Genomic DNA, 19,448 nt, shown 5'->3' on the forward strand with positions numbered 1-19,448 from the left:
CATAATAGATCTTCTTTGAACTTCAATACTAGGTAAAAGTTCCTACTTTATTTATTTGTGCTTTCAATCTCTGACTCCTCACCTGAGCAATCGAGTAGTCTGAGGAGTTTGCCGCCTGCAGACCCTCGTTGCCTGAGATTCCCACACCGACATGAGCTGTTTGGATCATTCCTACGTCGTTAGCACCATCGCCGATGGCCAGCGTGATCACCTTCACCTGTTTTTTCACCATCTCAACCACTTCTGACTTCTGAAGAGGCGATACTCTGAAAGGAAGTGATTGATAACACACGTGAGTTAAGTCCAAATCTGGGATAATAACAGTAAGAACAAACATAACCTGGGTAAAACAGCAGCTCATATAAAGTTACATAGAATTTGTTTACTTTTTGACAGGATCTCTTAAAGAGTAACAAATATAAACCGTAAGATACAAACTGCTGCTGGCTGGGTGTGAAAAGGTGGCAAAGCAGCTTTATAGAATAGATAAACATCTTCTTCATTTACTAAGTAAAACCCATCCTCTTCCTCAAGACTTCAATCTTAGCTTTATGCCCTCACTGCCAGCCTCTAGCCTCCCCAACAGTGGCTTCTTCTTTGTGCACCAAACTCAGCGTAGCATACAGTAAAGAAATTCTCTGGAGATGATGATGTTGTAAACTGCACGTCTGTCTTTAACTGTGAAACTGTTAATGTTTATGTTCTCCATGGTTTAAGGGGCCTCATTCATCTCGCGGTGTATCTTAGTGCCCACAGAGTGTGCACAAGGCAAAGGCAGGTGGAGGTGGGGGCAAAAAAATAAATACAAATTTGACGTACTGCACGGAGTAATAGCGTGGCATCTAAAGGGTCGCTGTTGTTCTGAAAACATGGTGCTGAGTTCTGGCCCCAGATCCTGTCATGGCTGCTTGAGTACTTAAGTGCTTCCTCTCACTTATGTGGCCTGGGCAGGTCAACAGCGCACCTTCATGTTATATTACGGTGCCATAAAAAGTCTAAATGACCTTTATGGTGGAGAAATAATAATATGTAGATTTAGGACATAGTTTGAAATTTCACTTGGGTCATTTTTAACATTTGGCTCTAATAGAAAAATAAACTTCAAGACAACAGCTTGGGCTTTCGGATTATTTACTGCCTGATTCTTTTAGACACGACATTTAATGTCTTGCTTGTTCCCAGCTTATTTTATTGTTTCGGGTTTAAATTTTACCTGCAGCATATGACAGCTTTACAGGACAAGGCGAGGTCCAGGAAGTACTGGCGCACTCCAAATGTAAGAGCGTATTTTAGAGTCTTTCCATCAATAATGAGAGCAAAGTCGTTTTCCTTGTAGAGGGAATCTCCCAGCATTCCACAGTGGTGGCTGAGGGTTTCTCTTGTTCTCTAAAAGAGGGGAAAAAGCAAAGAATTTGATATTTTAATGTTGTTTTTGGGTTTTGCTTCTCATGATGTTTCTGATTAATTACCAAACAATGGTATAATAACACTTTAAGGGTGTCTGTAGAGCAGATCCTCAATGAAGAAAGAAGGCGATCAGAATTTTGACACATTTAATGACTTGCTTAATTACCCATATTACTCCTCTGAGGTTTCATGACATTTATCTTAATTTTGGAGTAACTTTCTCACAGACAAGGGAATAAAATAAAACAAACAAAAAGAATTTTTGAACGTGATGGCGAAATAATGAAAAAGAATAGATTAAAAAAAGCACAATAAAATGAAAAATCGCTATAATGAGCTTTAAAAACAGAATTAACAAACAAGTCCACACTTCACTGGAAATGACAACATTTGGTTTAAAGAATCTCTAAAGACAAAAAATTATCTTAGCATCTTAATTTCCACCAAAAAGTACCTTTATATTATTGTAAAGCTTTCATGAATGATCAATGCCTAAATCTCAACCCAAACTGTAACAATGTTTACATATATTAGATTCTCGCCACTCACACAGTTTGAACTGATTCCTACTGAGAACGTTTTAATTATAAACATTTATTGTCATATATACACTTGATATATATCTATATACATACATACGACCAACAAGTAATACAACTTTAATATAACTAATATAACTTTATTCTCCATTTGCATTACTTTCAAACAGACAGATCTGTCCACTCTGGCTTCTAATCCCTGACTGCTCCAGAGCAGCTGCTCTTGATATCTTGAATATTTATTATAATTCTCCTATTTATTACACTGAGGCCTTAGCTATGATGTAATAACACAGATGAGTTCTGTGATTATATTCTGTTTGCTTTTACAGTATATATATCTGTGGTGTTGATGAAAAGCTATAAATATGACACTGACAAGAGGATTAACTGTGGTGGTCTATGGGCATGTGGACTGGATGACAGAGTGGTGAGATCTTCATTGTAGTACTCATTAAATCATCCTCACCACAGATGGTGAAGTCATTAGCAAATAAAACCACTCTCTGTGGGTAACCATTATCTGTGTGACAGCATACTGCTAAACACACTTGGTAGAACTTTTACTGCACAAGTAACCAACAGTTTAAATTATTATGTTGTTGCATTCAACTGAAGTGCAAGTGAAAGAGGTTATATTCATGCAAACAAATAAAAAGACTGACAAATAATAACCAGGCAGACAAACTGCACGGAGACAATGTAATTTCCTGATGCCCCAAAAGCTGAAAACATTAAAAAAGAATTATGGCAGTTAAAGGGCGGGGTGGGTGCTGGTGTGGAGGTCAAATATGTCAAAGCGGTCAGATTGTAGCAGGGGGACCACGCAATGTTCGCTTGGCATAACAAAACTCTGAAACCTCAGCTTAAAGGAAATATTTGGAGAAAGTGGCTTTACGTTTCACAAAGCGAGAGGAGGAGAGCGAGACACGCACAGAGAGCGAGATGATGGATTAACAGAAGAGAGAAACTGAGCACGAGGATACAAGCAGAGAGCAGCTGCGAGGACTTGGCCATCCCCGATGGGGTCTGTAAAACAGCACGAGATGAGCAGCGGGTAGGCAAGTGTGTGTGTGTGTGTGTGTGTGTGTGCGCGTGTGTGTGTGTGTGCGTGTGTGTGTGCGTGTGTGTGTGCGTGTGCGTGTGTGTGCGTGTGTGCGTGTGTGTGCGTGTGTGTGCGTGTGTGTGTGCGTGTGTGCGTGCGTGTGTGTGAGCGTCCGTGTGTGCGTGCGTGTGTGTGTGTGCGTGTGCGTGTGTGTGCGTGTGTGTGTGCGTGTGTGTGTGCGTGTGCGTGTGTGTGCGTGTGTGTGTGCGTGCGTGCGTGCGTGTGTGTGTGTGAGCGTCCGTGTGTGCGTGCGTGTGTGTGTGTGTGTGTGTGTGCGTGCGTGTGTGCGTGTGAGCGTCCGTGTGTGCGTGTGTGCGTGTGCGTGCGTGCGTGTGTGCGCGCGTGCGTGCGCGTGTGTGTGAGCGCGTGCGTGTGCGTGCGTGCGTGCGTGCGTGCACGCGTGCGTGCGCGTGCAGGCCGGAAAAGTCATACGTTGTTATATCTACATTCAACTACAACTGCACATTCTGACTTTCCAGATGACATCTCAGTGTGAGAGCATGTGTGTGCTGGAAACATGTATGTGAAAGAATTTGCTTTGTTCGGGTACAATGTATCCACCCCAGCGTGATAAGCAAAGTTTACCATTTCCTTAAGGAGGGCGGCCATTCACCCCCCCAACTCCCAATTCCCCACTAAGGAATTTTTGCACTAATGCTACATGTCTCCTCCTAAAGCCTCTTTTGTTGTGGCTCTAATGACCAGTTTGGCCTATGTGACAAGCTAGTGTTTGGTTTTTGGAAGTGTATGTACCGTCCATTCAGAAATCCACAAGAGCCTGTGGAGCTCCATTGTTTATATACGCCTTAAGTGATACAGCCAAAAGAATGAGACACTCATTACGTGGAATCTGGACGTTTGTATGGACCTAATGTCATCGTCTCTCTTAGACTTGGAGGCATCCAAACGGGGCATGTTCCATCTTAGTGAGAAGAATATGGACACATACTTTTGACCAATATGTCACTGGAGAAACTACCTATGAGCAGTTAAGATAGAGTGTTTAGAAATCCTATTTTAGTCTTATAAACGTGAAAATAATGAACCTCATTCGTCTGTAGCTGTAAGATGAATAAGATTAATATGCCAATGCTATGCTCTCAAAATGATTAAACACCCTGACTAGAAGGCAAAGCTTTTCAGAATGACCTAATCCTAACTTAGAGACAGCATTTTACTGCAAGGATTTCACTTCATGTAACATTTAACACAGGGAATGTCAGAAACTGTGTCCTTCCTTTGATAATTGTTTCTAAACACTGCAAAGAAGCAAGACATGCCTCAAGGACTCAGAACTACCAGCTCTGCTGCCTGGTCCTCTGTTCACTGTTCCTCCTCAGTGTTGTTGGAGAGATTTTTAACAAACTGCCTTATGTAAGCATCTGCTCAAGCACAGCAGAATGGGAGCTGACATTTCAAAGTGCTGGTTCGTGAGCTTTATGAATGCACCAACCCCGACTTTCTGCCTCAACTTCATTTATCACGCCTAACGACCGGCTGACAGAGTGAAGGCCGTCCGTCATCACCCCCAAACAGCCCCCCGCCCCGCTTTCCACTCCTTCATTCCCTCCTTCTCGCCATCCCCCCCCTTCTGTGTCCGACAAGCTAAACACAGCACGTTTCTCCTCCATCTGTGGCTCCTGTGCTCGGCAGCTTTCTCCTGTTGGAAGTGCAGGGACTTGCCCTTTTCAGTCTTAGAAACAACAGACAAGGCTCTCCTGCTGTGGGGTCGACAGACTTCTCTGTTGGGTGTCTTAAAGAGGTTAAATGCAGAATCTGGGAAGTTGTGAGGACTTTATGAGGAAGACTCCCTGTAGCCTCATCATTTTAGTTTGGAGATTTTCTGGTTTTCATGGGGACGGGGTGAGGTCATGAGGGACAGATGTTTTTATCTTAGTAAGTTCTTTAACTTCTGTACTGTTTTCCACGTACAAGAACTGTTGATCAGTGTTGGTTACTGTCCGATATTCTGATAAATCTGAAGCCCAAATGATCCATATTTGTTATTTCACTTCATAAAAACATACTTTAAAGGCTTTTAGTTCATGTTGATCTCTGACAATAACACTGCTTTACTAGATGTATCCAACACTCATACTGATATGCTGGAATTAGAGTCACGAGCCAAATGGCAAATACATTAGTATTATTTTTAACACAGTAATGGAAAAACGAAATCATGCTTTAAATTACATTTTGAATGAAGTCGTTTTAGAACAGCCGTGCTCATGGGTTTTGTGAAACAACTGTGAGTTTTATGTGTTCTGATTCCCCGTTCCAGAGAAGTTTGATTTATGGATAAACAAAATCTCGTATACTTACATCCAAAGTGTCTTCATTGATCACAATCATGCCCATGTTCTTCGTCAGCAATTTGCAGGAATGTCCTGCAAAAAAACAAAACAAAAAAAAAATCTTAAGCACTGCAAAAATATAGAGCAGATAAAATACATAAAACTTTTAATTAATCCAATTTTACTCTCATAAAATTATAGTTGCCTTAAATGTAAAGAGTCCAGTTAGCTCATCCCAAACCTGCATCCACATGCAAATATTAAATATATAAAACCCAGAAGAATCAAATAAACAACGTTTAAAGGGATCCAATTAAAATTTTACAGCTCAAAGCAAGTGTCTCAGCACATGACTAATGAGTTTGGTTTACAAGAGTTTGTCAGTTTCCTGTTTTAATAGGCAGTTACAACTCCGAGTTACCCAACATGGCTCTCTAGGGAGCGTTTCCCTCAGCTTTTGGCGGGGACAGATGCTCGGGGTCACCAGCAAGGTGGTAGAGGGCGCCTCCCATTGGGGAAAACAGAAATATTTCATGAACCAAGACTGAAGCCTTCAGTTCAGTGCTGTGGCTGTATGAAAAGGGCTGCCATCTGCATAACCACATAAATATTTGTGGGCTTCTGCACTTTGCTTCTGTCTGGAAAGGGATTTTAGTTTCTTTAAGGGGGTTACCACAAAGCCTCTGTTTTGTGAACATATGGGTGGTGAAACTTAGACAACACAAAACACATAGCCGAAGAATAGTGCACCCACAATATGCACAAACGCACACACATATGTACGTAGAGAGGAAATGAGCAAATTTCACCTCCAGAGTCAACACCAAACAGGGCTGGGGTCTGGCAGATTGTTAAGTGCAAAGGTGCAAACGTCCAAAGATTTGCCAATGTGTGCAAAACCTCTCCCCATCTGGACGCAGCCTCTCTCGGTCACTCCCTTCCCCCTTGTCAATACTGCCTTCCGTTTAATATGTTTAGCTTTAGCTCGTTTGACTTTTCTCTCTCTTTTTTTTAATGTCACCAAAGTTAAATTCCTGGCTTTCCCATCTCAGGCAGAACCAAACACCGCTCCCACAGGATTTGAGGAATGTGTAACAATGACACTTGTGTCAGGCTAATCTGGAATTTCGCCTCGGGAGCAACAATTAGAAATACAAACTTTAGCCGCGAAAGCCACTCAAAGGGGGTAACATGCTGACTGGGATTTTGAGAAGAAGAATGGGGCTTGAAATTATTGTAAAATGACAGGAAGAGGAACAGGTCAACATAATGGGGGCTCAGGGGCTCAGATAAGGGATGGTGTTTACGTTTTGGTCCCTCTCTGCTTAAGGACACAATGCACCCTCCAGCCACACTTAACTGAATGTTAGCAAAGCGAACACTGTTTCCCTAACTGATCGGCTGGCTCTTTCCTTTTAGTAAATTCTGGCTCTTACCTGCCTTGAGAGTTACGTGCACACAGACTCCTCTCAGCTAGCAGCTCATAGCAGCGAGAGCGTGTTAAGAGCAAACATTGCTCTTTTGTCAGACAGCCTAAAAGCATCAGAGTCGTTTCTTTATCGTATGTCATTATACTTCAGGTTTAGGGACACACTAGATTTAGGACAATCACTTCAGAGCTTCAAATCAGCACACCTGTATGCTTTACAAATAAGAATATTATTGCATTAACAAAGATTTCATTTAATGAGCATGCCAGTATTATGTGCCAAAAGTGGCACTTGGGTGGTTTCGGCCACCTCCAAATGTTAAATAATGTCCTGGCCTGAATTCAGGTGTCTGATTTGGCTAAAGGTGCACCATAAACTCTGCCAACTGGTATCATCTTTCAGTGAGGAAAGTAGTAAAAAAATAAAGTAAATATTAAGCAGAATTTTTACAGAGCAACCCAGTCAAAAGGCGAACCTGTAAAAATACTTCCAGTGAGCATGGGCTTCTGCTGCCTCACATCTGGGCACAGTGGGTACAAAGGGCTGATTCAGTGAGCAGCAGGAGCAGCAGGAGCAGCCACAAACGGAGGTACTTTTGATATCTGTTTTTTCTGACCTCCGTGTTACCTGGCTGACTGTATTCAAGGTCGATCCATTTGTTTGATTTGCCCACGTCTAGCGCAGAACGAAGAAGAATACAAACCCAAACGGACAACCAGCGTTAGGCATTCACCTTTCTGATAATATCTGCCTCTGGGGCACCTAGATACGTGAGACGTGCCTGCTTGTGTACATATGCGTGTTATTTATTTCATGTCAGTGCAGGGTGCTCATACATCATCTGGCATTCTGCGACGCATGCTTTCACTAGATATGTGTGACAGAGAAACATTCAGCTTGTCAGCTGTTTGTCTTTCTGGGTGAAGGATGACTGGAGTACCTGTAAGAGGCTGGCATGCACTTTAGCACAGAAAAAAACATCAGGCTTGCCAGGGACTTTCCTTTTGGTATGAGACCTCGTACACAAATAAGGTTAAAGTGCATCGTGAAGCACAAACAAGAAGGAAAATAGCTATTGTTGCTTTTGCATAACAGGGGAACTCAATCTTAGCAATGTCAGCTGCATCAGTCTGCTTTTTGGCAGTTTGGCAGCCTTGAAGTAGGCTTCCTTTGGTGTGACTGATATCTGACCTTTATGTTGTGCCCCATTTCTGGTAAAAATACTAATAATTGTACCAATAAAACCACACGACACAGCAGAATTCACATAGAAATAAAGCTCGGAAAGCATCCGGTCATAAATGCTGCTGCTTACCAATATTGATGGCTGTTTCCTGTTTGTCCCCAGTCAGGATCCAGATCTTTATGTCGGCCTTCATTAGAGTCTCGATGGTCTCTGGCACTTTATCCTGGAGCTTATCCTCTATCGCGGTGGCGCCCAGGAGCTGCAGGTTCTGCACCAAAGAAAGTCAGTAAACAAGTCAGTTAGTGAGGATCATAACACAGGAAGGCCTTTAAATCGTCATGTGTCAGGCAAACATCTGAGCCGGGATAGTGTCACTCACTCAGTCGAGTTTTTCCCCTCATCAGCCGCTCTTGTTTATCACCAAGTAAAAACCGCGGCGGTGGACTTAAGGGGTTTTGGATCCGTTACTGTGCCCCTGCATCTGTGTTTGCATCTATAGACACGCTCTCTGCCACACAAGCACACCCACAAAATGCAGCTGCTGTTTTTTCCCCAGGAAACTGTGTTGCTCTGTGGCTGGCTGTGGGCTTGTATGGGCACATCACAGGGCCAAAGGTTTGACAAGAGCCAGGGGTAGAGGGGAGACAGGAGCCAGCAGCAGAGGAAAGGCTCTGGAAGCTCTTTAAGTTGTGACCTGAGCCTTACTGCCTGGACGTCTGTAGGTCTGTCCACGCTAATCACTGGGAACCACACAGCCCGGAAAACTATGCCTGGGAAAGACCATGACTGGATGTGCCAAACTTTCTTTTGCCTTTTCATCGTAAGCCTTTCATTTCTTTCTATGGCTGCTGTTAAAAGCACTCTTTGTAAATTATGATACAAGTACCAGTTGAATCAGGGAGAAACGGGATCATAGTCAGTATGTTGCTGGTAGAGTCTGTCCAGTATATGTAGCTTAAGTTTCCACTGGGACAAAGACTCGTATGAATTCACCACTACTGCTTCTAATATGTTAAAAAGGGGAAATAAAGTTCTGAATTTCCACAGTGGAGCTAGAGCAGCTTACTTTGCACTGACAAACAGTAAACAATAAATACACTTGTACTTAGATTAGTCAGGGATCATAAAAAGTATCCCCTGCAATAGACCAGTGAGAAATAAATGGGGAAAAATAATGAAGAATTAGATATTAAACAGCTAAAACAGCGTATCAATACAAAACAATTGTTTTTTAAAAGAACAATCAGGATCAAATAGGAAGATTTTCCCACATAATATGTAATCAGCATTTTAGTTAAGAAATGATGAGAAGGAGAAACTTCGGACACACTGCAGGAATGCCTCCATCCTTAACATTTCACTATAACTCCACTGTGCCCCCCTGTGGCATTACTGTGTGCATTTTTAAGTGTGGGTGGCCCTAACCCTGGCCCAATCACAATCACCCTTTGGTCATCTAGTCCTCCAAAGGCTACCTCTTCATCCCAAAAGAAACAGGAGACCTTACCTCCCCTAACTGCAGAAACAGAGGGGTGGGACCGAGGGAAGGGAATTGGGGTTGGGCCGCAGTGCCACGCTCTGCTCATTTGGCAACGCGCATTAAATTTTTCTCTCTGAAAGCTTTTATGATTGATTGCCCCCATTTGTTTTGGGCAGCCAGGAACAGCCAGGAGCAGCCATGACAAACCTGCCAAGTGGCTGATTTACTCTGTGGCTTCCTGTGTTTGACTAACGCTTCCACACAGACCCACCTCACAGAAAACCAACTCTACCTGCTGGTGAAACGTATAAAAACACACACGAGTTTGAACTTTTGCAGGTTTCCAGACGTTATTTCATTTTCCCCACTAGTTACACTTCAGCTCAAGGCCAGTCTGACTTTTCACAAGTTTTGTTCCTATAAAATCCTCCGCATTAAGAAATTGCCGCATTTAACCAGATGAAAAGCTTTGTGCTGCTTGTCAGTCAAACTGGATTCTGCAATAAAAAATAGCCCTTTCAGAAAAACCGACAGTGCACACAAACAGGATGTCGCTTAACAAACCTTCTCTATCAGTTCGTAGCTCTCCTCCAGTTTTAAGGCTCTGTTCTGCAGGGAGGTGCAGGCTCTGTGGTGGATCTCCAACCACTGCTGATAGGACGATTCACTGATGTCTGCCACCGCAAAGCACAGAGTGCGCAGGCCTACAAGATTAAAAGCAGCATCGCAACATTTGGGTCAAATGTCACAGTTCTGACTGTTTAACATTACAAAACAAAGCTTGTGCTCTGCAATCACTGTTAAACGTGTTACACAGATAGACCCAGTCCAATGAAAACACTGCTACTTAAGTCAGCTATATTTCTGACCATATTAATCAATACAATACGCAGCATGAACGGTAACTCCAGCAAAATAACCATCGGATTTAGATTTGAATCTTGCATCCGAAGCAGGTTATTCAGACACCATTACTGTATTACTTTACCTATTCAGAGTATAAATTTGCTTAAAGTCCATTCTTCATATTTTGGGGGGTAAATAAAAGGTACTAAAGGGTTACTGACATACGCTAAATAGGAGCTGAGAAAAGCAGCAGCTGTCTTTGTTGAACAAAGCGCTTCAGCTTAGTACGGTCAATTTTCGAATCAACTGATAACGTCATGGTAACTTCCCCAGTTACAAACTTTGATTAACAGTTATTTTTATGTATTACATTTAATAAAATTATGTTTAAAAATGTCATTAAAGTCAATTAAATTCAAAATTCAGATCAGCTATCTTAGCATACGAAAAAATAAGAGCATTTCCAACAAAACGTTTCAGTTTTTATTTTCTGAAATGTTCTGTTATTGAAATGTTTATCTATTACTTATTTACTGTAGTATGAATGGCCATGTCAGGAGGAGAAGCTATAAAACTTTTGATAATACAGTCCAATTCCGGCTCGCCGGCTATACGTCTGACACCCCTGCCTTAAAAATTGGAAATGAAGGCGAACAGACCCTTTTGGTCCATGAAGATGTTTTACCTCTAATTTAAGAAGCTTCTTCAGCTCTATAAACTGATGGCGAGACCCCACTGGTGGGATTGCCCCCTGGAGTCACTGACCCACCTTGTAATCACGTGAGACATAAAGGATCATGTAAGCAAAAGTCTGAATCAAGGCATTGTGCAAAAGGGCCCTTTTCATCATGTGATTTATTAAGGTCACAAAGGTTCACTTGGGTTGACAAGACCCAAATACCAAATATGAAGCGCAATTCAGTGAGGAACACAATCTAGGAGAATCATCTCGACAGGACACTCAGCTGTACGTATGCATCCTAAAGGAGAAAGGTCACTCTTTCAGGCTGTTTGGGAGAAGCGCAAAGGAGGTCATCGACACCAAATATGAACGACTATCATTGAACAAAGGTGGTGGCAACTGGCACCAGCTCCCTTTATCACTTCATGAAATCCCTGTTCACACCTTGAACCATGTGACCTGAACAAATCACATGATAGGGGGCGGGGTCTCAGGACCTTGGCCTCTGACAGGAGGGTAATGACCCACACCTAAATTCACAGCTCGGCTCATGTGACTCTTAACAACTCACATTACAGGGTGGTTCAGTGACTCCCACGACCACTTTCGAGCACATAACACCACCAGGTCTGTAAAATGACTCTCCAGCAATTTACAGAACTGAAGAAGCCTCTAGAATGGGAGGTGAAAATCTCTGTGAACCACAAAGGAGTCCAGTTGCCTTCATTTCCAGCACTTAAGAGTACCTTGACCTGGTTGACTGAGAACCTACACAGATGCATGAATAAAGTACTCTGTAAAAACCTTTAATGTACAGGAAAGAACAGATGCTTGGGAGAGTTGTGACTTGATACGTTCCAGATATTTTTACTAGAATTTAATAAGAATAACTAATAGATGGCAGAATGACATTTCCACAGTTGGTTACCCACATTAAGACATGTTTTATGTCTAAATATTTGATTGAGGTATTGTCTCATTTGGATTAATTTGCACTTTAAATGAGACAAATGTCCAAGACACTGACTAAAGAATTCTAGTCTGAAAGATGTTATGGGATCAAAATGGCAAAAGCGAGCAGCAGATAAAGTAGGTTTTCATCTGTAGTATCTCCACTTGGACTGGGAATTACTGGGCCTGAAGATCCTCACAATCTGTCCTGGATGCTAAATTTAGCACACATCAAATATTCCTAATGACATCATTTTGCTGGTGTCTCACAAGGGGGCAGTATGATCGTAGAACAAGAAGCAGAGTATGTGGTGCAGTTTCCTTCAGGTCAACAGCCTTGTGTTAAAATTACAGCAGAATATTCCCACTAGAAGGAAATTTCCATTAAATAATGCATGAGAGGAAAGGCTCTCAGGAAGAGGAAGTTTGTTTACTTCTGTCCAGAGATGACGCAGGGATGTACAGCATCCTGAAAAGACACATTATTGTTGGCAGACAGGGGGCGATGTTAGTCCACTCACCTTCAGTGGCAAACTGCTCCAGGTGCTTCAATGTGATCTCTTTGTACCTAGAGCTGTCTGCCAGGCGGTCATAGATCACTGTGTCCTGAAGGGAAACAAACACTCACTGGTTACTGACACCCAGAGAGGAAAGAAAGGAACCACCTGGACTTGTGCTGCTTTGCAAATGTGGGTCTAAGGCTGTATGCGGCCCATGTAGAAGCACTTCATGTTCCTACTCAGATAACTCTAGCTATTTGTATTAAAAAAGAGATATACATTTGGAGAAGCCTGATCTGGGAACTCAAGACTTTTGGTGCAGCCATATATCTGGACTAAGAGTAACCAGTTCCATCCACAGGTTATTGTTTATCGATGAATGGAAAAAAGCTCGTTAAAAGATGAATCATCATCGGATGAAAACAAATGCTTTCTGTCGTCTGGTGGTTCAGTACAATCCAGTTTTCTTGTGACCAAAACCTACTCAAACCCAAATAGCCAATAGAGCGCTGACTACAAACAGACACCAGAACGCTTCCGCTATCTCGTCCCTTCTCCACAGATTAGGGGTGCTGCAATAACCATGTAACATTTAAAAATAAAATATTGATGTTGTGTTATACCGTGCAATTTGTACTTCTGCTCTCACTTTTGTATTATATTCACAGCACAAAATTGTTGCAATCCAGGAAATTGTAGATCCGATTAAATCTTACTGAGGATTAAATGTAGTCTGGCCATAACGTTTATTTGTTATTTGGCAGAGATGTGTGAAATGTGGTGATCTTGCTTCATCCTGTCACCCAATGAAAAGATTTCCTGACATGAGCGAGAGGCAATAAGGAGAGAAGAGCGTTTCGGCGATGATGGTGATGACCTGTCACGCGTTGCTATGGAGAGAGACAGACACTCACAGCTCCTTTGCAGTAGAGGCGGATCTTCCCAGATGGGGTGCGCATGATGACTGACATCCTCTTCCTTGCGCTAAGCGATAAAAAAAGCCAAGAGAGAGTGAGAGGGCAGAAGGAGGTGGAATAAGGAGAGAAATAACAGCAGTGTGTTACCACAATGCTAAAGTAATGCATGGTTTGAGCTAGCACATGATTACTGAAAACAAAGAGTGGGTAACAAGATAACCATGTGACCACAGTGGGGTTAACTAGGATTAATTAGTTAATTAATGATGATGCTACTGAGGCTCAAACAGAAAACTCTATAGTAAAAGACTGTTAAATAAGGCATGCTGATGGTGTATATGCATAATAAAAACATAATAACTGTACCTTGTAAACTCCAGCACATGAAGCAGTTCATATCGTTCCTCTGTTCCAACCTGAATTGAAAGAGACGTGAGCGTTAACGTAATTCAGAAGGAGACACTTCAACCTCAGTCTTCTGAGACAAGTTATCTTAAGTAGCACAGCCAAGCCTGCCATCCTCCTCCAATCAGCTTTAATTGCACTTAAATGTGTTTATCAGTTGCTTGCACTGAGCCGATGGAAGGAGAATAACAAGGTAAAATTCAATTAACTTTCTTAATTGTGGACACTGCTAGGTACAAGACAGAGTGATTAAAGTAGATGCTGAGAGCTTTAGAAGGTCTAATAAAGATTAAGAAATTGGACAAACGTCTAGGAGACGAGATGTTCGACCAAAAAGGGGCGAAAAAAAGAGAGGAAATGGCTCTGGCCTTTCAGCCTCAGGCTCTTTGAGTGCAATCATCAGGTTAGCCAATTAGGAGAACAACAGGAGGAGTGACCCGAGCGTTGGAGAGGACACACTGCATCACTGTGATCCAAGTGGAAAACCACTTTTAGTGTATTTGTTTTAGTTCTGTTTCAAAACATCTGACAAATTTCATGAAGTACTGTGAAATAGACAAGGGGATAGTTTAGTGTTTTTTGGAAATGAACTAGCCTACAGATGGGACTTATTTAGATGCCGACCGGAGCACGATGATGCCAGTATTATAGATTAAGCAGACCTGTAAGGCTGTTTGCCTTTCTTTAACTTGTTTTGTCCAACTTACAATTTCCACAATGACGCTGTCTGGGGTTCGACCAGAGAACACGAAGCCAAGGTTTTGTGCTGCTCTCACTAAAGCGCCTTCATCTGGGGAGCAAAGAAAAATGTTACAGATAAAAACACCTTTACAAATATCCAAGGTAACATTACATTTGAGCCTGGTATTTACCACAGCAGCCATGTTTCACAGTTGCTGCATGAACCTGGTTCAGTACAGTGACTGAAACCTGTGATCCAGCTACCGTGTGCATGGGGATGCTGCAGGGCAAGAAAGAGCTCTCTACTGTTCTTTATAGTTCACTTCACCAGCAGCTCTTTGCAACCACTCTAAAAACCTCAAAGCTTCACATGAACACGACTGTTTGAAGCAATCCAAGCCCCCCAAAAAGTCATTAGCAAAATGAAGATGCAAAGCTTATTTTCGAATCAAAGTGTTCATCAGTTCTCTAATAAACATATTTAAAACGATCGGGATATGTCAACCTATTTGACAAACTGCAGCCGTATGTTTGTACATTATAAACTGACGTCAAATGCTTTTTCCTTTAACCTCCTAGGACCTGCGTCCACATATGTGGACATCACAGTTTGGGTTATTTAGACCAAAATACTCAATTTTGCTCTACAAGGGCCTGAGATCCACTTACGAGGACGTTATGCTGCTACTGTTCTATCAACATTTTAAACAAATATCCTCAGATGTGGCTCTCATTTTTCTTAGAAACAAAAATAAGGTAAAAATAAAAAATCTGGTAATTCTTTGTTTTTACATTCATCGGGCCCCAATCAGCCCAAATATCAAAGAGAAATTAAAAATGCTGCCGTGGAAGAGTTCGGGTCTTAGGAGGTTAAACCTGCTGGTCTCTTCAGAAATCTGCATTATTTTCAGGACACATAACTACTGCTGTTAAGAGCAATCTCTATGCATTAACGCTAAAACCTATTCTTAGAGTCTCTGTGGTGGATTTCACCTCATCTGATGTTTGTCATGGTGGCAACTTTGATGTTTAGAAATATGTTATGTGTTTAACTTCCTGATTGACAGCTGTCTCAGTCTGTTAAGTTCACCCGTGGATGTGATAGACTGAAGAATGCATTTTGTAAACAGCTGATTTCATTTTATAATATGATTCCTGGCTCGTGTGTGCGCTGATGATTACATAAACGTCTTTATGAAATACTGGAGCCCGGAGGCTGTAGTGGTGTGTTCCATTTGCTGTGACACAAAGGTCGCTAGATGGAAAATTAAATACTACAACAAAGAGAAATATCAAGGACACACAAGACCATTTATGCAGAGCACCTGGAACCAGATCCAGACACAGCTGCACAACTAGCCATTTAAAATCTGCTCTTTTCGACATGCAGTTTTGAACCTACTTGTACAGGAGAGGTGTAGCATTACACAGAAACGTGTCACTGGGCAAAATCAAAGGAAGGAAAGGAGAAGTTTTGCAACTCTCACACTTGTCTTTGACACCGTTAAATCAGAGCAACATGTGTTGCGAGAGCTAGTTCTTTTCTATTTTTAGCTGCTGTTAGGATGCATGTGTTAAGACGACAGCTAAGCTTACACTGTGCCATCAAAGGGCGCAGGCGTGCTGTCCCATTATATATCAGTGAACAATAGATTTTGGTATTAAAGAATTACTTGTATATTTGCACTGTCTTAGTGAAATCCTTTGTCCATGTCTTCAGTTGTAATGATTATCACTGTAGATTCATTCTGCAGAATCTGTAGCTTCATTTTTTTCATTGGTTTTACAGTTTGATGATTAACGACTACAAACGTTGAAAATGAAAATCTGACAACATGCTACGTCACAAACAACGTCAGAATCAAGAAGAAGTCTGGTAAATTTTGACGATCTTAAATTACTGTGTGTGAACAGACACACACTGTAATAACATTGTGTATTCCACTTAAAAGTGGGATATACCTGGAGATGCAGCTTGGTAGATGATTTTTCCATCCATGCGTTCAGGGACTGCAGTGTGACAGATGGCCATCATGGTCATGAACTCCAGGATAACAGCAGCTGTAGGCTACAGGAAGAAGAAGGGGCACTTTGACTTTTAATGTTCTTTCATAAAACATGTAACAGAAGCAAAACAGCTACGGTATTGTAGGAAGAGACAGCAAGGACAGAGAGTGCACACCGACAGAGCATAATCAACCTGCAGCCGACGTACACAACCTGCTACAGCAGCCGCTACAAATGTGACAGACAGCTTCTATTAATACTAGTATGCACTGCAGACTCCAGTGACCTGTCTGCTGGAGCATTTATTTAAAGTTTTATAAAAGCAGACCAAATAAGTTTGCTGCATCATGAGCACAATAGAGCACAAAAAACAACTTTACTCTCAGTTCTTTTGAACTGCCGTTCAGGTACATTCCTGTTTGCAAACTATAATCACAAATCTACACTTAACTGCTGGCAGAATTATATCTAAACACAAAGACTGCAACTTACACAGGAGAACTCTAATCCTGAACAGGTACCATTATTAATTGCAGCTCTGACACTTGATGAATTTCCTTCACTTCGTGTAGCGCCCAAAGATTTATGACTCCATTTGTTTCAAAGCCAGTCTAAGCTTTGTCAAACTCTGAAATACATGTGGCTTCAGTACTCAGTAGTCAAGCGTGGAGAGGCTAATGACTGTGGATAACGAGCCAAGAGGATCCCACAGAAACTGCCAGCTGCTGACAGACTCATGCCTCCTCATCCAGTAGAAATGTGCTTCATTTAATGAAAGAAGGCCTAACCTATACACTGAGGCATTGTACATTAATGAAGGGAACAGTATGACTAACTTGCCACGGGACAGACCTAGACAGGCATCTGCTGAGGCTGGAGGACCACCGGCTTGCAGTGACCGACTACAGCCAAGACAGTAATATAAGCAGCCTGCAGGGCTGCAGCAGACCTGTATAATACAGCAACAGCACACACAGCAGCCTGGCGGCAAACGTTTGTTAGCAGTGAGTTTAATACCAGCCAATGAATTATGAATATAGGTCTCACGAACCTGTAGTAACACAAAGAACATAAAAGCCTAAGAGTGAGGACATGCTTTCTTTTCAAGTGCAGAGATTTTGCACTCTCTCACCTCCTTAATGGGAAATCTGAGGGTTAATATCAGATGCAGGTTTAAATAATACTGGAGTACTGGTGTAAGATAGCTCAAAAGTGCATGTTTTCACTCCCATCTCAAACAAAAGGCTGCAGCCTCACGCAGAGTATTATTAAATTTGTTCTTTCTGTTGTGAAGAGAGGAACAAAGGATCACATGAATGAAGGGGGGAGGGGTGACAAATTAAAAGTGCCTCTTCCAACACATCGAGTCTATTACAGTCCAGGTGGCTAAGAGAGGCCTCCCTGCCTCCAAGCAGCATGATAACCTGGCCTGGGTTGACGGGTATCCTCTGAAAGACAGGACAGTATGTGTGTGAGTGCGTACACCTGTGTGTGATTGAGTGAGGACATGTTTTCTTTTAGAGAGCAGGTATTTTGGACAGCTCTCACACCCTTACTGGGATGAGGGTTAATGTCTGATGCAGGTTTAAGGCTAAAAGCAGGTCTTTGTTAATTGCTCTTTAAGGGATGGGATCTTTTCATTAAGACTGCTGTCATGGAAACCCAATGACAATAATGGGATTGTCATTGGGAGGTTACTGTGCCACACCAAGTCCAGCCAATAATCACTGTAAAACCCCAACATGCTGCATTTACACTTCCCTCCCGGCCTGCTTTAAAGATGCTAGCAGACAGACGTTTGATTGGGTAAAGTTCATGACACGACTCCTCCTCTCAGAAGAAAAGCACACGTCTGACAGCAAGACATCGAGGGTGGTGGTAAACTAGGCAGACAGTACAGACATCTGAACTTTGTTCTGCTGACACAATTAGATGTGACAGGAAATACTGTGCTGCCAGCTACCACCCCAAATAACTTCTGGGTAACCTGTGTCACAGCAGCAGTGATAGACACTCATCGCTTCAGACACAGCCCGTGTGGGAAAAAGTTTAAGGGGGAGGAGAAAATGAAGAAGCCATTGAAACTCTGTGGGTGAGGACCATGTCCAGGGAAGATGAAAAGCACCAGAGGGGGTGCTTATTTCTGTCAACACTCTTAATTCCCCTCTCCTTAGTAATGTTCATGCAAGAAGCACTCTGAAGGCCATAAGAAGAAGCGCTTGTACCAGGAGAATATCGACTGTTACGTCAAATGCATCGCTTCATTCAGCAGCTCCAGCAGCGATATCTAAGTGAAAGTGAAGCACTGATTGTGCATTAATTAAACCAACGTCTTGAAAGTTTGAGGTGATGTTTAAAAACCTTGATATCGCTTTGGTAATTCAGCTCACTATTACTGAGGGTTACGTGGGGTTAGTATTGTTGAAGTCCTTCTAGAAGCAAGCATGTGCTGCCACCTAGCGAGAGTCGCAAAAAACCTTATTTTGAATAGCTATACACTCACTGACCATTCTGTCGGGTAGAGGGTTGGAGCCCTTTTGCATTCAGAGCGAGGAACTGGAAACATTTCCCTAAGATTTTGGTCCATATTGGAATAGTCTCTTAAATCGCCTTTCTTCCCCATTCTGATGCTCAGTTTGTACTTCAGCAGGTTGTCTTGAGTCTACATGCCTAAAAGCAAATTTGCCATGTGATTGGCCGATATTAGATATTAAACATTTGTTAATGAGGAGCTGAACACGCATACCTAATAAAATAGCCATGAGCATATATATCAACTTTAATGTTGATGATTTGCTTCTACCAAAAACCTTCATAATTTTGAGCATGCCTACAACGTATCAGTTCAAAGGACAGTCTTCTATATGCTAGAAGTTACCTTGAAAAAAAATGATTGGGGAAAAAGAAAAAACATACATCTATGATTTATTACCGTCCAGATTATTCGGGCTAAATCGTTACCAAAATGCATGCAAACCCTGGTTTCCAAGCAGCAGTCAGTTATGAACCATAATTACA

General features: G+C 42.1%; 1 protein-coding gene across 3 annotated transcripts in view; it reads right to left on the reverse strand.

The window, feature by feature from the left end:
* The window catches only part of atp8a1 (ATPase phospholipid transporting 8A1), a 109,475-nt gene that overhangs the window by 33,710 nt on the left and 56,317 nt on the right, over positions 1 to 19,448 (reverse strand). For all 3 annotated transcript variants that reach the window (XM_085433904.1, XM_085433920.1, XM_085433913.1), the window contains 10 exons: positions 16,386 to 16,491; positions 14,450 to 14,532; positions 13,704 to 13,753; positions 13,335 to 13,404; positions 12,442 to 12,526; positions 10,006 to 10,145; positions 8,091 to 8,229; positions 5,374 to 5,438; positions 1,214 to 1,386; positions 83 to 266 (listed from right to left, as the gene is read on the reverse strand). In XM_085433904.1, coding sequence (XP_085290030.1) covers positions 83 to 266; positions 1,214 to 1,386; positions 5,374 to 5,438; positions 8,091 to 8,229; positions 10,006 to 10,145; positions 12,442 to 12,526; positions 13,335 to 13,404; positions 13,704 to 13,753; positions 14,450 to 14,532; positions 16,386 to 16,491 — 1,095 coding nt within the window. The remainder of the gene's footprint in view (positions 1 to 82; positions 267 to 1,213; positions 1,387 to 5,373; positions 5,439 to 8,090; positions 8,230 to 10,005; positions 10,146 to 12,441; positions 12,527 to 13,334; positions 13,405 to 13,703; positions 13,754 to 14,449; positions 14,533 to 16,385; positions 16,492 to 19,448) is intronic.

This window comes from Copadichromis virginalis, linkage group LG2 (assembly GCF_057382275.1).
Source record: "Copadichromis virginalis isolate Kocher_CV1m ecotype Utaka linkage group LG2, C_Virginalis_male_GT1.1, whole genome shotgun sequence".
Lineage (NCBI taxonomy): Eukaryota > Metazoa > Chordata > Actinopteri > Cichliformes > Cichlidae > Copadichromis > Copadichromis virginalis.